The sequence below is a fragment of the Cnephaeus nilssonii genome (assembly GCF_951640355.1).
Source record: "Cnephaeus nilssonii genome assembly, chromosome: 19".
Lineage (NCBI taxonomy): Eukaryota > Metazoa > Chordata > Mammalia > Chiroptera > Vespertilionidae > Cnephaeus > Cnephaeus nilssonii.
Window position 1 is genome coordinate 48,749,179 of NC_137090.1, and position 19,068 is coordinate 48,768,246.

Here is a 19,068-nt window from a genome sequence, read left to right on the forward strand (position 1 = left end):
CACCCTCTCGCAGTCCAGGACCCCTTGGGGGATGTCCACCTGCCAGCCTAGGCCTGCTCCCCTGTGGCCGCCTCTGTAGAAGGCGCAGTGCTGGGACTGGGACCGGTCCCGTGCTACAGCCTCTCCCGCCACCTCTGTGGAAGGGGGGATGACGGGACCACCATGACTGGCCTGGCAGTGCAGGCTCGCTGGCTCCGCCCCCTGCCCACTGTCATTCCAGCAGGTCTGTCCAGAAGGTCATTCTGCCATCCGGTCTAATTAGCATATTAGCTCTTTATTAAATAGGTTAATGTTAAAGGGATCAATCCAACAAGAGAATATAACCCTTGTAAACATATATGCACCCAACATAGGAGCACCTAAACCTATAAAGCAAATCTTGATGAACATAAAGGGAGAGCGTAACAATAATACAGTCATAGTAGGGGATTTTAACACCCCATAAACATCAATGGATAGATCTTCTAGACAAAAAAACCAACCAGGAAAAATGGCTTTAAATAACACATTAGATCAGATGGATTTAATTGATATCTTCAGAGTATTTCACCCCAAAGCAGCAGAATATACATTCTTTTCAAGTGCATAAGGAACATTTTCCTGTGTAGACCACATGTTAGGACACAAAACTTGTCTTCATAAATTCAAGAAGATTAGAATCATATCAAGCATATTCTCCGACCATAATGGTATGAAACTAGAAATCAATTACAAATGAAAAAAACTGGCCCTCGCTGGTTTGGCTCAGTGATAGAGCATTGGCCCATGGACCAAAGGGCCCTGGGTTTGATTATCGACAAGGGCACGTACCTCGACTGCAGGTTCCCCAGCCCTGGTCGGGGTGTGTGCAGGAGGCAACCAATCGATGTGTCTCTCTCACATTGATGTTTCTCTCTGTCTCTCCCTTTCCCTTCCACTCTCTCTAAAAATCAATGGAAAAATATCCTTGGGTGATATTTTCAGTGCACAAAAAGAAAAAAGAAAAAAAATTGAAAAACACAAATACTTGGAGACTAAATAACATGTTACTAAACAATGAATGTGTCACCAATGAGCTCAAGGAGGAAATCAAAAGTTACCTTGAAACAAATGAAAATGAACACACAACAACCCCAAACCTCTGGGGCACAGCAAAAGCAATCCTAATAGGGAAATTCATAGCAATACTGAACTACCTCTAAAAGAAAGAAAAATCTTAAGTAATCAGACCTTATGCCTAAAAGAACTAGAAAAAGAACAACAAACAAAACCCAAAGTAAGTAGAAGGAAGGAAATAATAAAGATTAAAGACATAGAGAGTAAAAAATAAAAAGTACAAGAAAAAAATATATGAAACCAAGAGCTGGTTCTTTGGAAAGACAAACCAGATTGAAAACTTTTAACTAGACTCATAAGGAAAAAAGGGAGAGAGAAGACCCAAATAAATAAAATAAGAAATGAAAGAGGAGATGTAACAACTGACACCATAGAAATACAAAGGATCATAAGAAAATATTATGAACTACTATATGCCAACAAATTGGACAATGTGGATGAAATGGGCAAATTCCTAGAAAGATAAAATCTAAAATTGAATCTGGAAGAATCATAAAATATAAATAGACCATATACAAGTACTGAAATAGAAGCAGTGGTCATAAAACTACCAGCAAAAGTCCTGGACTGGATGGCTTCATGGGCGAATTTTACCAAACATTCAAATAAGTTATAACAGGTTTCCTTTTCAAACTACTCAAAAAAATGCAAGAGGAGGGAAGACTCCAGAGCTCATTGTATGAGGCCAGCATGTTCCTAACTCCAAAACCAGATAAAGACACTACAGGAAAGAAAATTGTAGGGCAATATCCCTGATGAACATCGACGTTAAAATCAACACAATATTAGCAAACCAGACCCAGGAATACATTAAAAAGATCATACACCATGATTAAGTGGGATTTATTCTGGCGATGCAAGGTTGCTACAATATCCACAAATCAATAAATGTGATCTACTAAAAAATAAAATGAAACATAAAAAGCATATGTATGCAGAAAAAAGCATTTGATAAAATCCAGTGCCCAATTATGACAGAAACTCTCAGGAAATAGAGAGAACATACCTCAATGTAATAAAGGCCATACATGACAAACCCACTGCCAACATCATACTCAATGGGAAAAAACTATAAGCATTTCCCTTAAGATTGGGAATAAGACAGGGTGTCTGCCACACTCTTGTTCAACATAGTACTGGAAGTCCTTGCCACAGCAATCAGACAAGAAGAAGAAATAAAAGGCATCCAAGTTGGAAAGGAAGAGTAAAACTGTCATTATTTGCAGATGACATGATACTGTATTTAGAAAATTCCACCAAAAAAACTGCTAAAATGGATAAATTCAGTAAAATAGGATACGAAATTAATATTCAGAAATTGGTGGCATTTTTATATACCAATTATAAACTACCAGAAAGAGAAACTAAGAAAACAATCCCATTTAAAATTGCAACAACAAAAATGGTACCTAGGAATAAGTTTAACCAAGGAGGTAAAGACCTGTACTCAGAAAATGGTAAGATACTAAAGAAAGAAACTGAGGAAGATTCAAATCAGTGGAAGCATATACCATGCTCATGGATAGGAAGAATTAACATCGTACAAATGTCCATTCTACGTAAAGCAATCTGTAGATTCCATGCAATTCCTAAAAGATACCAATGGCATATTTCACAGAACTAGAACTATTCCAAAACTTTATATGGAACCACAAAAGATCCTGACGAGCTTCAGTAACCTTGAGAAAGAACGAAGTTGCAGGTATCATGCCACCTAATAGCAAACTATACTACAGGCTTCAGTAATCAAAGCAGCACGGCGCTGACCTAAAAACAGACACACAGACCAATGGACAGAATAAAGCCTGGAAATAACCCTACAGCCTCATGGTCAATTAACATTTGACAAAGGAGGCAAGACCATACAATGGGGTAAAGACAAAATGTTATTGAGAAAATTGGATATATGAAAAAAAAAAAAAAGAAACTAGACCCTCTTTTCACCCCGTATAAACTTAAAATGGATTCAAGATTTAAATGTTAGACTTGAAGCGATAAACATCCTAGAAGATGTCCTGCTGGCATGGCTCAGTGGTTGAGTGTTGACCTATGAACCAGGAGGTCATAGTTCAATTCCCAGTCAGGGCACATGCTCAGGTTGTGGGCTTGATCCTCAGTGTGGGGCAGCCGATCAATGATTCTTTCTCCTCATTGCTGTTTTTACCCCTCTCTCCCTCTCCCTTCCTCTCTAAAATCAATTTTAAAAAGTAATTTTTAAAAATCCCGAAGAAAATAGGCAGTAAAATCTTGAATATCTCTTGAAACAATATTTTTTTCTGACATATCTCCTCAGACAAGGGCAATAAAAGAGAAAATAAACAAATGGGACTATATCAAATTAAAAAGTTTTGGCACAGCAAAGGAAACCATCAACGAAATGAGAAGATAACCTACTGAATGGGAGAATATATTTGCCAATGATACATCTGATAAGGGGCTTATATCCAAAATTTATAAAGAACTTATATAGCCCAACCAAAAAAAAAACAACAACAATCCAATTAAAAAATGGGTAAAAGATCTGAATAGGCACTTCTCCAAAGAGGACATGCAGACGGCCGATAGACATGTGAAAAGATGCTCATCGCCACTAATCATCAGAGAGATGCAAATTAAAGCCACAATGAGGTATCACCTCACACCTGTCAGAATGGCTTTCACCAAGAAATCAACAAAAATAAGTGTAGGCGAGGTTGTAGATAAAAGGGAGGCCTCGTGCACTGTGGTGGGAATGCACTGGTGCAGCCACTGTGGAGAACAGTATGGAGTTTCCTCAAAAAATTAAATACGGAACTGCCTTATAACCCAGCAATGCCACTTCTGGGAATTTATGCTAAGAATCCTGAAACACTGATTTAAAAGTAAATATGCACCCCTGTGTCCATTGCAGTGTTATTGACAATAGCCAAGGCTTGGACGCAGCAAAAAAAAGCTGTGGCACATTTACCCAATGGAATACCACTCGGCCACAAAAAGAAGAAAATCTTACCTTTTTGGATGGACCTGGAGAGCATTATGCTAAATGACATAAGTCAGTCAGAGAAAGACAGTACTGTGTGTGATTTTACTCATATGTGGGCTCTAATGAACAAAATAAACAAAACAGAATCAGACTGACAGTTGTCAGAGGAGAGGGTTTTGGGGACTGAGTGAAAAAGTGTAGAGATTAAGGAAAAAACCCTCCAACATCTCACAGACACGGACAACAGGACGGTGATTACAAGAGGGAAATGGGGAGGGGAGGAAGGAGAGGGTAAAGGGATGACGAACAGTGACAGGAGACTTGACTTTGGGTGGATACACAATACAAACACCGAGGATGTATCATAGACCTGTACATTTGAAACCTATGTAACTTTATTAACCAATGTCACTCCAATAAATTCAACAAACATACTTAAAACAAAAAGGACAAATGACGAGGATCTTCAGGCAATCCAGTTTCAAGTTTCTCCCCAAGGGTCTTCCGCATCCGCCGTTCCAGGACGTTCGCCATCGCTGGACCGTGCCGGGAAGGCCAGTTCTGAGGCCGCCCGAGCCTGGGCTGGCTGCCGCTGAGCCAGCTGCTCCCCAGGGCTCCGTGGGAATTCCGAGCCGGGACGGAGTTCATCGTAGCTGGATGTTCCCACCAATTAAGCAAACTGCTGTATCCAGCAATGATTATGCAGAAGGCTGAGGCACCACGAGCAAGCAAGCGGAGTGCAGTGCGCCCCGAACCGCAGAGGCCGCCACACACGGAGACGGGCGCGGGGGCCACGGCCTGGGGGCCTCGGCCTGGGGCTGCTAGGCCTCCGGGGCGCAGAGCCACTCGCCACAGACCCGTGACCAACGGTGTCCCTGCATCGGCAGCGCGGGGAGTTTCCTGCCTGATCTGACACCCGACCCAGACAACGCAGCGGACACGAATGTCCGGGACGTGCTTCGCTCAGCGGGTCCGGGCCTCCCTGATGGGCCCCAAACAGTGGGAAACGACTGAGGGATCACTTCTCAGGTGCAGACACTGGCCATCGGCAAGTGCCTGTGTGCGTGTGCGTGTGCGTGTGTGCATGTGCGCAGCAGGACATGGTTGCAGGTAATCAGGTGTCCTGGTGCGTCCGGAGCCTGGGGGCGCGGGAAGCTCTCCCCAGAGGCCCCACCGAGCAGATATAAGGAAAGGCCGCTGAGAGTGGGCCTCCCCGGAGCAGGGGAGTGAAGATTCTAGAAGGGGCAGCTTCCTGTCTCCTCTCCTGTGGGCACGGCCTCCGAGTGACACGTGAACGGCGCACATCACCTGACCAATCAGCATGCACACAGACCGGTGCCAGAACACACCCCGCCGCTAAGCCTCCCCTGAGCACTGCCTGAGTCTTGGATACCCTCTCCCGTGAGTGCTCCCAGGACCTCAGAGGGGCGGCGGGGCGCTGTCCACCCGCCTGCACCCTCCGGCCGGAGGCTGCTCTTCCCAGGGAGAGGGCTGCGAGGGGGCGGAGGCCGAGGAGCCGCTGGGACCGCAGTCCTTTCTGCTGCTTCTGGTGACGCCAGCTCAGAGCAGCCGCGTGGGGAGTCACCGCCCAAAAGGAATAAGGACACGGAGACACTCGTTTGAAAACAGTCTCACGTGCACTTGGTGCTGGAGAAAATACTAACAAATGTCACTGGGAGAAATTCAGTCAGACAGAAACAAAATATATTTATTAGAAATGTTACAGCCACACATCATACACTGTCAGTTGATCGTGAACCCAGCTCTGCTGGCTCGGCCCGCCCTGAGGACGCCCGGACCACCTGTGAGCTTGTGCACAACAAGGCGACAGGTGTGTGGGCTGCATCCACCTCCCGTCGCTAACTTAGTGAGCACTCGGCCCTCAGCAACCCTCACCGGGTCAGAGAAGCGAGCACCAGCGAACTCGGGCTGCTGAGATAGTAAAAACACGCTTAAAACGGCGGCGAGCTCACATCTTTACTGCATGTCCTGGGCATAGTCTCAAAATGGCTGAGCTCCGGGATGGAAGGACTGGGGCTGGATTTGGCAGAGGGGTTGTACTCACAGACCCGACCTCCATCTCCGCACCGCACCTGGGGAAATGCCTGCCCTCAGCGGGGAAGAGGGCGGCGGAGAGCCCCGTGCGACGCCAGGCGGCTCAGCGCCAGGCTGCTCAGTGCCAGGCGCGTGGGAAGCGCCCTCTGTGGAACCCCTGCGCACCAACAAAAGCTGTGAACAACACGTGGAGAAGGGATCCCAAAGGCTGCCACCCTTTCTACAGGAAGTGTGCGTGTCGGTTCCCCAGGACGCTGTCCCGGGCGGCGAGGCTCGGCAGTGCCGAGACCAACTTCAGTTCAAGGCCACGACACCACCCCGCTGCGGAGACCATGCACTTCTATGTCTTTTAAAACCCCGCCCGCTCTTATGGGTCTTCATATTGCACATGCCTTTTATATAAAAATAGTGCATTGAAAATGGGGTCTGCAGAACCACCAAGCACTTTTAAACGACTGAGCAGTGGCTGAAGGAAGATGGGAGAAACATGGCTATTGCAGCCTCTGGAAACCTCAGGAGAGGAAACGAAATGACACAACTTGCTGATGCCGCCTTGTTTTCTCTTTATCGATTTCCCACATTCCCCTGGTGCTCTGAGCTCTCCACCTAAAAGCAGATTTAAAAACCCTGTTCTGTGGCTCAGCCCCGGCTGGGACAGCTTCTCCCCAGACCCTGCAGCGCCGGGCGGCCTGGCACCCAGCTGCCCGCAGGCCCCTCCCACCCCGCAGGGCCAGACCTGCTCCAACCACTGTGCTTCCCTCCACACGTGCCCACCAGCAACAAAATGGTAGTAAAGGAGCTTTGTTGAATTATAAAAATAAATTGGCACACGGTCTTCCTTCTGTATGACATGTCCCCTCTTTTTAACCTGAAGGCGCAGGACCCGCATGGAGGGAGGGGAAAGGGCAATGCCCAGAGCCTGTGCTGAATCCCGTGGGAGTCACTACACCAGGCGCTGACGATGCTGACCCCGCCCCCTCCCAAGGCCTCAGGGTCTCTGCTGCACAAAGCCTCCCCCCGGGGGCTCCCCCCCACAGCAGTGAGCAGGCAGAAGCAGTGGGAGAGGCCAGTGTCCCGCAGGGAGCGGCCCGCAGGCTTTCACTGGCCCATTCGAGGAGGAGGGGCCTCTCCACTGGAAAGCAGGGCCAGATGTGAACGCGGCAGCAGCACCTGCCGGAGCCCCTGTCCTCCGGCTCGGGGACTCGGACAACACGCAGGACCCACACCTGATGGGCAGGCCAGGCGCTCCCCAGCGCCCCCGGAGATTCCAGTGCGGAACCTCCACAGCGCGGAGGGCAGGTGGGCCTGCCGGTGGCCTGGAGGGAGGGCCGAACTGGCCTCTCCCAGGACAGGGCTGGGCCTGGAGCCTCCGGCCCGGCTGGAACAGGGCCCCACCATGGGACTGACTTAAGCAGGGACAGCGCGGTTGTAACACTCAGTGACCTGGACAATGACCCTTGTCTGGGGCACTAACACCGCGATGGGCACCTTCGTTAGCAAGTGAAGGCCCTGATGAGTTCCCCCCGACTTACTTACGTGCACCGCACCCCATCTGCCGTGCAATGTGCCCGCCAAGAACCCAAAGAACCACCGGTGGCTCAGAGTAACTCCCAGGCGAATGGGGCCGCCGAGGGGGCTCTGCTGTCACTTAGTGACCCCAGAATAGCAGAGAAACTGCCTCTCACCTCTGACCACCCTTGTTGCCATGCACACATGAAGGCCAGCTGAAGGACTAAATGCTAAACAAGTCTAAAGCTGAAATGTTTAAATATGCTGTCTGCCCAGTATCCCAAGAAATACACCTGTAGGCTGTTTCCCTGCACAAATACCCCAAACCCCAGCAGACACAGGGATTTCACACGAGTGGTTTTCTGTCTGTCGATTCTGCACGTGGGACAAGCGTGTGTGGGTGAGAATGGGAGCGGAGCAAATGGGAGGACAGATGGAGGAGGTGAAGTCACTGCAGTTTCCCTTCAGCATGAGCACAGGCAGCTGCGAGTGACCGAGTCCCAGCACCGCCTCCCGGAGAGCCACCTGCACCGCCGCCCGGAGAGCCAGGCTCCCACCTGCACCGCCGCCCGGAGAGCCAGGCTCCCACCTGCACCGCCGCCCGGGGAGCCAGGCTCCCACCTGCACCGCCGCCCGGAGAGCCAGGCTCCCACCTGCACCGCCGCCCGGGGAGCCAGGCTCCCACCTGCACCGCCGCCCGGGGAGCCAGAGCCCACCTGGAGGCCCCCACAGGGACAGTGAAGCCAACGACCCAGGGGCTCCTTCCCATCCTCCCATGCCCATCTTGCATCCACACAGCGCACGCAGGACAGTGCTCTCAAACTGACCGAGTTCTCGGCGTGCAGCGGCTACCTAGACCGTAAGCGCCCGGAAGGCAGGGTGCACGTGTTCCAGGCTGCTTGAGAGCAAATGCTTGTGTTCTGTTGGGTGTTTTTGGAGGGGGTGGGTGGGTAGGAAGGGCAAGGCTTTTATAAAGGCCAAAGCCGGGACGCTGGTCACGAGGGGACTGGCAGGAGGGGCCTGCTGTCCCTGTGACTCTCAGGGCGGCTCCAGCAGAGGCCACACAGCTGGACGTGCCACCCTGGGGTCTCCTGGGTCTGGAAGGAGGGAGGCCCCTGGGAGAGCAAACACCCCAAACGCATCTCGATTCAAGGTGGGTGCACGGTGGAGCCAGCTCGGTCTCATTTGTCAGCTGGACCCCTGGACGGAACCTTCCTTTGAAACCCAGCGGCCAGGCCGTGGACGTGAGAGCAGGGCCTGCGGAGTGACCGGGGCTTCCGGGACCACGGCAGGCGGCGGCCGGCGGCCCGCAGGCTTAGGTCTCGAAGTACTTGTAGATCTGGGCGACGTACTGCATGACGCTCTGCCAGTCCGGCCGGTCTGTGTGCAGCATCTCGCTGAGCTCCTGCGGGAGGAAGGAAGAGGTCACGGGCGCCACGCACCCAGGCCAGGGCTGCGCTGTCAGACCCCCACCCGGGGAGCCGCAGGTGCAGGCAGCACCCAGGCCGTGGGAAATGTGGTCGGGGAAAAGAAAAGCGTTTTCTTCTTACTCAGGACACCTTCCCTTTTAAAAACATGGGCATGACCTCCACCTGCTCACCTGTTAACAACATGGCAGCATTAAAAAAGGTGTGAAAAGAGGAAGTCACCTAATTCCCTTATCCTAAGGGTCTCACTTCTCTGGGTTCCCTGTGACTGCCACACCTGCTTCCCACACTGACCTCCCACGCTGCCGAGGGAACTGCTGACCACCCGTCAGTGCCCGGCCACCCCCCAGCGCCCGGCCCGGCCACCCCCCGGCCCGACCACCCCCCAGCGCCCGGCCACCCCCCAGTGCCCGGCCACCCCCCAGCGCCCAGCCACCTCCCAGCGCCCGGCCACCCCCCAGCGCCCGGCCACCCCCCAGTGCCCGGCCACCTCCCAGCGCCCGGCCGCCTCCACCTCCCAGCGCCCGGCCGCCTCCACCTCCCAGCGCCCAGCCGCCTCCACCTCCCAGCGCCCGGCCGCCTCCACCTCCCAGCGCCCGGCCGCCTCCACCTCCCAGCGCTCGGCCACCTCCACCTCCCAGGACCCGGCCACCTGCCAGCACTCGAGGGGCAGCTGTGTTCACGTCACATCACACTCTGCAATAAGCATCTTTGGGCGGTTTTGTTTCCTTCTGTTGAATTAGTGCCTTAAGATGCATTCCCAAGAATGGGATTACCTCAAAATCCTCGAACCAATTTAAAATGCAAGCATTTGTTTTACCAGAATCCTGTTACCATGCAATGCTTTTGGTCACCTCCCTGCCCCAACTTAGTCGGCAACAAGCAGGCGGAGAGCAGGGGCCAGTAAGTGCTAGGCAACAGGGCTGGGAGCGGCCTGAAGTCCGCCGTTCAGTGTGCCTGACAGTTCACCTGGGGCTGAACTCGGACCCTCTCGTGGCCACAGGGAAGCGGGGGAAGGACCCGAAGTAAAGGCAGAAACCAGCGCAGCGGAGCACAAGGCGGGGCTCCGCTCGGCCTGGAGCCCGGCATCCCTGTCTCCGCAACATCTAAATACAGTTCCCTGGTTCTGCTCCCGGCCACCCAAGACAGTGCTTCTCAACCTTCCTAATGCCGTGACCCTTTAATACAGTTCCTCAGGTTGTGGCGACCCACAGGTTGAGAACCGCTAGCAGGGTCGCCTAAGACCACCGGAAAACACAGATATTTACATTACGATTCATTAACAGTAGCAAAATTACAGTTATGAAGTAGCAACGAAAATAATTTTATGGTTGGGGGTCACCACAACATGAGGAACTGTATTAAAGGGTCGTGGCATTAGGAAGGTTGAGAACCACTGCCCTAAGAAATTATCAGCATGTCACTGGTCGTGAAAGGGGTGGAGAAGGAGTAAGTGGAACATTCTACACATGTACACCTAGAAAAATTGAAAAAGAAAGTTTTCACAGAATATAAGGATAAAAAGTCTCCTGCCTAAACTACTCACGGACAAAATGATACCAACTCTTACACAATCTCTTCCAGGAAACAGAAGAGGAAGGAACACGCCCTAAGGCATTCTATGAAGCCAGCATTACCCTAACACCCAAACCAGACAAAGACAGCACCACAAAACTACAGACCAACTTCTCACATTAATGCAGACACAAAAATACTCAATAAAATAAATATCAGCAGATTGAATCATGGTCAGTTGAGGCTGGTTCAACATCCAGGAGTCAATTAGCATGATTCATATCAACAGGCTAAATAAGAAAAATATACACTCCTATCAACAGATGCAGAAAAGCATTACACAGAATCTAATAACCATTAATGAAAAACCTCCAAATAGAAGGGACTTTATGTTACATAATACAGAATATATACCAAAACCCAGAAGTGGACGCCATACTTAGTGGTGAGAGACGGAAAACTTTCCTCCAAGACCAGGAGAAGGGACGAGGCAGGTGCGTCCCTCCCCTCTCCTACTTGACCCTGTGCTGGGCGTTCTCGCTGGTGCCACGCGGCAGGAAAGAGACCCGAAGGCACGCAGGCTGGCAAGGAAGGACGGAATGTCTTCATTTGCTGACGCATGACTGTCTACGGGCAGCATGGCCCTGGGTGGGCACGCGCTCGCCGGCATGCATCAGCCCGAGAGCGCACACGCTCGGCCCTTCGCAGTGACAGCAGGGACGCCGCGGAGCCCGCCTCGCCTGTTCTCCCGCTGCGGCGATGCTCAGTGTCACACGATGGGCTGAACTCCGTGTTACACCCGTCGAAGGGGAATGCTTGCTAAAATTTGGGGAACAGTGTAGAGCTTTCACTTTTAAAAAATCTCATCCTTACTCATATGCTACATCCAGAAACCTGTATTTAGTTCAATGCACACATATAAGTGAGTACTTTCCTGACTAATTTAACAGCAGAACTTGATCAAAAGCTTGGGATTGGGCCGAAACCGGTTTGGCTCAGTGGATAGAGCGTCGGCCTGCGGACTCAAGGGTCCCAGGTTCGATTCCGGTCAAGGGCATGTACCTTGGTTGTGGGCACATCCCCGGTAGGGGGTGTGCAAGAGGCAACTGATCGATGTTTCTCTCTCATCGATGTTTCTAACTTTCTATCCCTCTCTCTTCCTCTCTGTAAAAAATCAATAAAATATATTAAAAAAAAAAAAAAAAAGCTTGGGATTGGTATTGCTGTCAATTCTGATGGGATGTATTTTAAAAGTGTCAGGAGTAATTATATTATTTTCCAATCCACATCAAGATATTGAATAAAAAATTTAATAATATAGGAAGTTTCTATTCTATTGATGACATGAACGGCTTAAATTGCTCACAAACATTCCTAAATGCTTTTGAGGTTAATTATGCTTTCAGCAGCTCCTCACAGGCCTCTGAAAAATGAAATTTCTGGCTCTGACAATTAGGCCAACGAGATGATCTCCTTTGCTGCCCAGCTTTCACCATCTGACGTACATTAGATGAAAATTAGGAAAAAATGCTAAAGTAAAAAGAAGCAACTAATAACTGTAATACAACAAAGGAAGATGTATTCTCGTACATAATATAATCTTCTAACACGTTCTCATTGTATCTTCGACTCCTGATGTAAGTTACCTGTTACTTGTTAGTTGTTGGTGCTTCAGAGGGGAGAGAAACCAGGCCCAGGGGGCTGAGCCTCCTCCTCAGTCAATTCTCTGGACTTGGATGCACACGCTCAGGATTCTGTTTCTTAAAGGGCTAGTAGAATTTGGGCTTTGGTTTTGTGTATGACGACATTTTAAACAACGAATTCAACGTTTTTAATGGTTCAAATTCTGTTTATTTCTAAGTTTTGGAGAAAGAGTTACATTTAATATTTGAAATATATTTCCATTTCGTTAGAAAACTGTCCATTCTGTTTCAAACATGTTGGCAAACACCATTCATGGAACTCAGGGTTCTCCGACAGCTATCCTTTCCCGTTCCCATGGCTCAGGTCCCTGCCCCAGGGCTGCGCACAGCCTCACTGTATTTCAGCGTAGATTTTCCTGGTCACTGAGACCGGACATCGTTTAAAATGGTCACTGGCTGTTTGTGAGTTGGCTATTCTAGCCTTTGACAATTTTCTACTAGATTTATTTTTTTAAAATAAATCTTTATTGTTCAGATTATTATAGGTGTTCCTCTTCCCCCCTCCCCCCATAGCTCCCCTCCACCTGATTCCCCACCCCACTCCATGCCCTTACCCCCCGTCACTGTCTTCATCCATAGGTGTAAGATTTTTGTCCAATCTCTTCCTGCACCCCTCAGACCCCCTACCCCTGAGAATTGTCCGTCCCCTCCCTTTCTATGTCCCTGATTCTATTATATTCACCAGTCCATTCTGTTCTTCAGATTTTTTATTCACTTGATTTTTAGATTCACTTGTTGGTAGGTATGTATTTGATGTCTTTTTGTTGTTCATAATTTTTACCTTTACCTTTTTTTTTCTTCTTCCTCTTCTTAAAGAATACCCTTCAGCATTTCATGTAATCCTGGTTTGGTGGTGATGAACTCCTTTAGCTTTTTCTTGTCTGTGAAGCTCTTCGTCTGACCTTCAATTCTGAACGATAGCTTTGCTGAGTAGAGTAATCTTGGTTGTAGGTTCTTGCTGTTCATCACTTTGAATATTTCTTGCCACTCCCGTCTGGCCTGCATAGTTTCCGTTGAGAAATCAGCTGACAGTCGTATAGGTACTCCCTTGTAGGTAACTAACTGTTTTTCTCTTGCTGCTTTTAATATTCTCTCTTTGTCTTTTGCCCTTGGCATTTTAATTATGATGTGTCTTGGTGTGGTCCTCTTTGGATTCCTCTTGTTTGGGGTTCTGTGTGTTTCCTGAACTTGTAAGTCTATTTCTTTCAACAGGTGGGGGAAGTTTTCTGTCATTATTTCTTCAAATAGGTTTTCAGTATCTTGCTCTCTCTCTTCTTCTGGCACCCCAAAAATTCGGATGTTGGTACGCTTAAAGCCGTCCCAGAGGCTCCTTACGCTATCCTCACACTTTTGGATTCTTCTTTCTTTCCACCTCTCTGGTTGGGTGTTTTTTGCTTCCTCATATTCCAGATCTTTGGTTTGACTCTTCGGGTACGGTGATCTACAGTTGAGTGTATGCTTAATTTCTGACTGGTCCTTTTCCATTTTTTTGGTATTCTCATTAAGGTCCTTGAAGGTCTCTTCAAGTTTCTCAGCCGTTTTTAGAAGATTCTTGAGTAACCTTATAAATGTGGTTCTGAACACTGTGTCGTCCAGTTTACTTTCCTCCATCTCTCCTATTCGTGACATGCTTCGGTGTCTCCACATTTTGGCTGCCTCCCTGTGTTGATGGAGTGGCTTTGTGTGGTCAGTGACCTATAGGGGCCGGTAGCTCAGCTTCTCCAATCACCCTAGGTGGTCGCTCTTGGTACACCCCTTTGTGGGCTGAGCGCAAAGTCTTGGTGTAGTTAAGCCTTGATTACTGTTGGTACACTGGGAGGAATTGACCACCAGGCCAATTGGCTGTGAGGACCCGCTGTGTCTATAATGGAAGCACTGCTGCGCTAGAGACACGCTTATGGTACAGGGCTTGTTTCAGTGGGGCTTTGGTGCTCACTGAGTCCGCCTCCCGAATGTGTCACTTATGGATGTGAGGAGTTGAAATCTGGTGTCTCACACTGACCTCTAGGTGCATTGGCTTCTGAATCTCCAATGGGGTGCAGTTCAGCTGCTGTCTCAGGCCACCCTGCAGGAGCTACAGCGAGAACTGCCGTCCTCTCCTCCCTGCTTGGAGTTTGGAGGCCTTGGAGCTGTCTGTATAGCGGGTTGCAAGTTTACTAGTTTAAACTGCAGTAGAGAAGGCCATTCATATGCAAAAGCCGCTGCTAGGAGCTTGGGTGTGTTTGTAGATTGTGCGGGGCAGAGTCTCAGGGCGTCACTAGGCTAGGGCGTGGCGAACAGCGATGGCTGGCAGTGAGCCGCCTCCAACCGCGTCCCCGCAACCGTGTCCCTGCGTCTCGCGCCCCGACGCAGCTCTGCTAGTAAGCCACCCTCACTCTCCAACCCGATGGCAGACAGCCCAGTCTCTCCCCAGAAACTGGATTTCAGAGAGATTGGGGGCTTGTCTCTCTTCGGATTGAAGAAAGCAATGCCCGCCTCCAGCTGGGCTCCGCCGCCAGCTTGTAACGCGCGTGCGCTCCCCTGTACCTCAGTTTTTCAGCGTTTGTGCCCTGATTGCGCCCGTCTCTTTCGGTCTAGTTGTAGAGGTCTGCTCAGCCAGCTTTCCCATGGTTCTGGGTGATAGATGTTCTGTCTTTTAGTTGTAGTTTTGGAAATTGTTGTGGAAGGCAGCAGCCCAGATGTTTATCTACACCGCCATCTTGGATCTCCTCTACTAGATTTATTTTAGTTTTGTTTTTTTAAATTCTCACCTAAGGAAGTTTTCCCATTGATTTCTCTCCCCTCCCCCGCCTTGATTTCTTAAAGAAGGTAGAAGAAAGAGGGAAAGACAGAGAGAAACATCGATGTGAGAGAAACACATCGATTGGTTGCCTCCTGCAGGAGCCCTGACCAGGGCCGGGGCCAGGGAGGATCCTGCAACTGAGGTATGTGCCCTTGACCAGAATCGAACCCTTTGGTCCACAGGCTGACACTCTATCCACTGAGCCAAACCGGCTAAAGCTACGAGATTGTTTTTTAAATTATTGGTTAGTAGAAATCATTTGTAGATTACCTGCCTTTACTATGCTATTTCTGCAGTTATGATTCGTCTGAGTGAATATTTTGTTTATTTATCCTTTTGAGATTCATTAAGAATCTGTAGTCTCCGTCATTCTGAGAACATTTCAGGCACCACTTCTCTTCTGGAGTTCCTACCTGACCTGGGACAAAGTCACTGTCCGACTTTACCTCCCGTGTCTCTTAGCTCTTGGGTAATTCCCATCTTCTTTTCCCCTGCAGGCTTCCCACTACAGAAGACATTATCTGCTCACTTTATCTAATTCCCTGTGGCTGGAGTGATGATGTGACGGAGCAATGCCAATGAGCGGGAGGGATCTGAGTTCCTGGTCAAAGGGGAAGATGCAAGGCTTTGCTCTATCCCGTCCCCTCCTTCCTGCCCGCAGATGGGAGTGATGTCTGGAGCTTGGCATCCACATTCAACTACAGAGCAAGTAGCAGGTCGGGGAGAAAAAGCCAACATGAGAGATGGTGAAGTAAGAGAAGCACTCCGTGCCTTGATTTCAACACTGAGCAGTGCCTGAAACTACCGGGTCTCTTACTTTAAAACAAAACATCTTTATGGCTTATGTAACTGCTGGGTTTTCCATTTCTTTTTTCATTAATCCTCACCTGAGGATATTTTATTTTCCATTGATTTTTAGAGAGTGGAAGGGAGGGAGAGAGAGAAACATCGATGTGAGAGAGACACATCTGTTGGTTGTCTTCCCCATGCACCCCGACTGGGGTCGGGGATTGAGCCTGCAATGGAGGTATATGCCCTTGACTGGGAATCAAACCTGTGACCCTTCAGTCTGTAGACCAATGCTCCAACCACTGAGCAAAACTGGCCAGGACTATTTTCCATTTATTTTTAAAGTTTCTGTTTTATGTCCTGGGTAATTTCTTTACATCTATTTTCCAGTTCCGTAGTTCTCTCTTCTTCCATATCTAATCAGTTTTCAAGCCAACTGGTATTGCTAATTCCAAATTTTCATTTCTAGAAGTTTTGATTATTTCCCCAAATCTTTTTTTATAATAACATGCTCCTTCCTTATGATTGTATTCCTTTGATCTCTCTTTTTTAAAATTTAATAAATCTTTATTGTTCAGATTATAATTGTTTCTCCTTTTTCCTACCATAGCTCCCCTCCACCTGGTTCCCACACCACCCTCTTCCCTTACCTCCCTCCTACTGTCCTCATCCATAAGTGTACGATTTTTGTCCAGTCTCTTCTTGCACCCCCATACCCCTTCCTCCCTGAGAATTATCAGTCCACCCCCTTTCTATGCCCCTGATTCTATTATATTCACCAGTTTATTCTGTTCCTCAGATTTTTAATATACTTGATTTTTAGGTTCACTTGTTGATAGATATGTGTTTGATGTTCATAATTTTTATCTTTACTTTTTTCTTCTTCCTCTTCTTAAAGAATACCTTTCATCATCTTACCTAATAATAGACAAACATGTAAATTGATGTACCTTCACTATGCCCATAGCCAATCAGAGTGACTATGCAAATTAACCCCAAAAAGATGGCAGTTAATTTGCATACATAGGCGCCCAGTGCCTGTGTCCCAGGAATAACCTGGCACCCAGGTGACTGTGAGGTTAGGCCTGGTGCAGGAGTGGACATCCTGCAATCGATAGCAGGGAGCAGGAACAGACCCCCTGCGATCGATTGCAGGGAGCTGGGGCTCCACTCATGCCCTAGAGGCTTTTGGCCTGGGCAGGCCAGAGCAGGGGCAGAGCCTGCGATCAGAGGGAGCTGGAGGGCCCCTGCCCAGGCCTAAAGCTTCGGCCAGAGGCTTTAGGCCTGGGCAGGGCCCAGCCCGCGATTGGTGTGAACTATAGGGGAATCACCTTTTCTGACTGCACATTGGCTAAGCTTCCTGTATGCCACTGGTAATATTCTTAGTAACTTGGGTAATAAGAATCCAAAAGGGTGATCTAGAGTTTTTCCACCACACTTCTGGAAAAAAAAAAAATGAAGGTCCGCTGCTGGAGGGCTAAGAAATGTCATATCCTGCCCTAGCCGGTTTGACTCAGTGGATAATGCCTCGGCCTGCTGACAGAAGGGTCTGGGTTCGATTCTGATCAAGGGCATGTACCTAGGTTGCAGGCTCCTCCCTGGCCGGGGCCCAGATCAGGGCTCATGCAGGAGGCAACCAATCAAAGTGTTCCTCTCACACTGATGTTTCTCTCTGTCTTTCCCTTTCTCTTCCACATTCTCTAAAAGTCAATGGAAACGTATCCTCAGGTGAGGATAAAAAAAAGAAAAAGAAAAAAAAAGAAATGTATATCCTATGAAAGACACATCTTGAAAATGCCTAAAGAAAGTTGTCATTTTTTTTTTTTTGGTGAAGGGACTGGAGTCCGTGTTGATGAAAACACCTTGGTGGCTGTGGTGACTGGCAGTGGCTGCAGCAGTGGGGTGATGGGGCTGGTGCCTTCCCCTGATCAGCCCGGTTGCCTCCCACAAAGGGAGGCCAGACTGCGGCTTAGGCCTGCTCCCCGTGGGGAGCAGGCCTAAGCCGTCAGTAGGACATCCCCTGAGGGCTCCCAGTATGTGAGAGGGGGCAGGATGGGCTGAGGGGCCCCCCACCCCCAGTGCACGAATTTCATGCACTGGGCCCCTAGTTTCATATAATACTGGTTTGGTGGTGATGAACTCCTTTAGTTTTTTCTTATCTGTGAAGCTCTTTACCTGACCTTCAATTCTGAATGATAACTTTGCTGGGTAGAGTAATCTTGGTTGTAGGTTCTTGCTATTCATCACTTTGAATATTTCTTGCCACTCCCTTCTGGCGTGCATAGTTTCTGTTGAGAAATCAGCTGACAATCGTATGGGTGCTCCCTTGTAGGTAATTAACTGTTTTTCTCTTGCTGCTTTAAAGATTCTCTTTGTCTTTTGCCCTTGGCATTTTAATTATGATGTGTCTTGGTGTGGTCCTCCTTGGATTCCTTTTGTTTGGGGTTCTCTGTGCTTCCTGAACTTGTAAGTCTATTTCTTTCACCAGGTGGGGGAAGTTTTCAGTCATTATTTCTTCAAATAGGTTTTCAGTATCTTGCTCTCTCTTCTTCTGGCACCCCCATAATTCTGATGTTGGTACGCTTGAAGTTGTCCCAGAGGCTTCTTACACTATCTTCATATTTTTGGATTCTTTTTTCTTTTTGCTTTTCTGGTTGAGTGTTTTTTGCTTCTTTGTATTTCAAATCTTTGACTTGATTCTTGTGTTCCTCTAGTCTGCTGTTGGGTCTCTGTATAGTATTTTTTATTTCAGTCAGTGTATGTTTAATTTCTAGTTGGTCCTTTTTCATATCCTTGAGGGAGGGTCTTGCTAAATTTATCGGCCTTTTCTAGGAAATTCTTCAAAAACCTTATAACTGTGGTTTTGAATTCTATATCCAGTCATTTGTTTTCCTCCATTTCTTTCGTTTGTGATTGTTTCTTTGTCTCCGCATTTTTGCTGCTTCCCTGAGTTCGTAGGGTAGTTTTGTGTGGTAGGTGTTCTATATGGCCCAGTGTGTCGGCCTCCCCAGTTACCTGAGGTGGACACTCTTGCACCCCTTTGTAGACTGTGTGTACAGCCTTGTTGTAGTTAAGTCTTGATTGTTGTTGGTAACACTGGGAGGAATTGACCTCTAGACCAACTGGTTGTATCAGCTGTGTCTACACCGGGAGGCCTTCTGTGCTGGGGACAGCCTTATGGGACCAGACTTGCAAAATTGCAAAAGCCTCTGTGCTCAGCTTGGATGGGGC

General features: G+C 48.6%; 1 protein-coding gene across 6 annotated transcripts in view; it reads right to left on the bottom strand.

The window, feature by feature from the left end:
* Positions 1–4,097: 4,097 nt before the first annotated feature.
* The window catches only part of SPECC1 (sperm antigen with calponin homology and coiled-coil domains 1), a 256,884-nt gene continuing 241,913 nt past the window's right edge, over positions 4,098–19,068 (bottom strand). For all 6 annotated transcript variants that reach the window (XM_079797262.1, XM_079797264.1, XM_079797265.1 and 3 more), the window contains one exon: positions 4,098–9,026. In XM_079797262.1, coding sequence (XP_079653388.1) covers positions 8,937–9,026 — 90 coding nt within the window. In that variant the 3' untranslated portion in view covers positions 4,098–8,936. The remainder of the gene's footprint in view (positions 9,027–19,068) is intronic.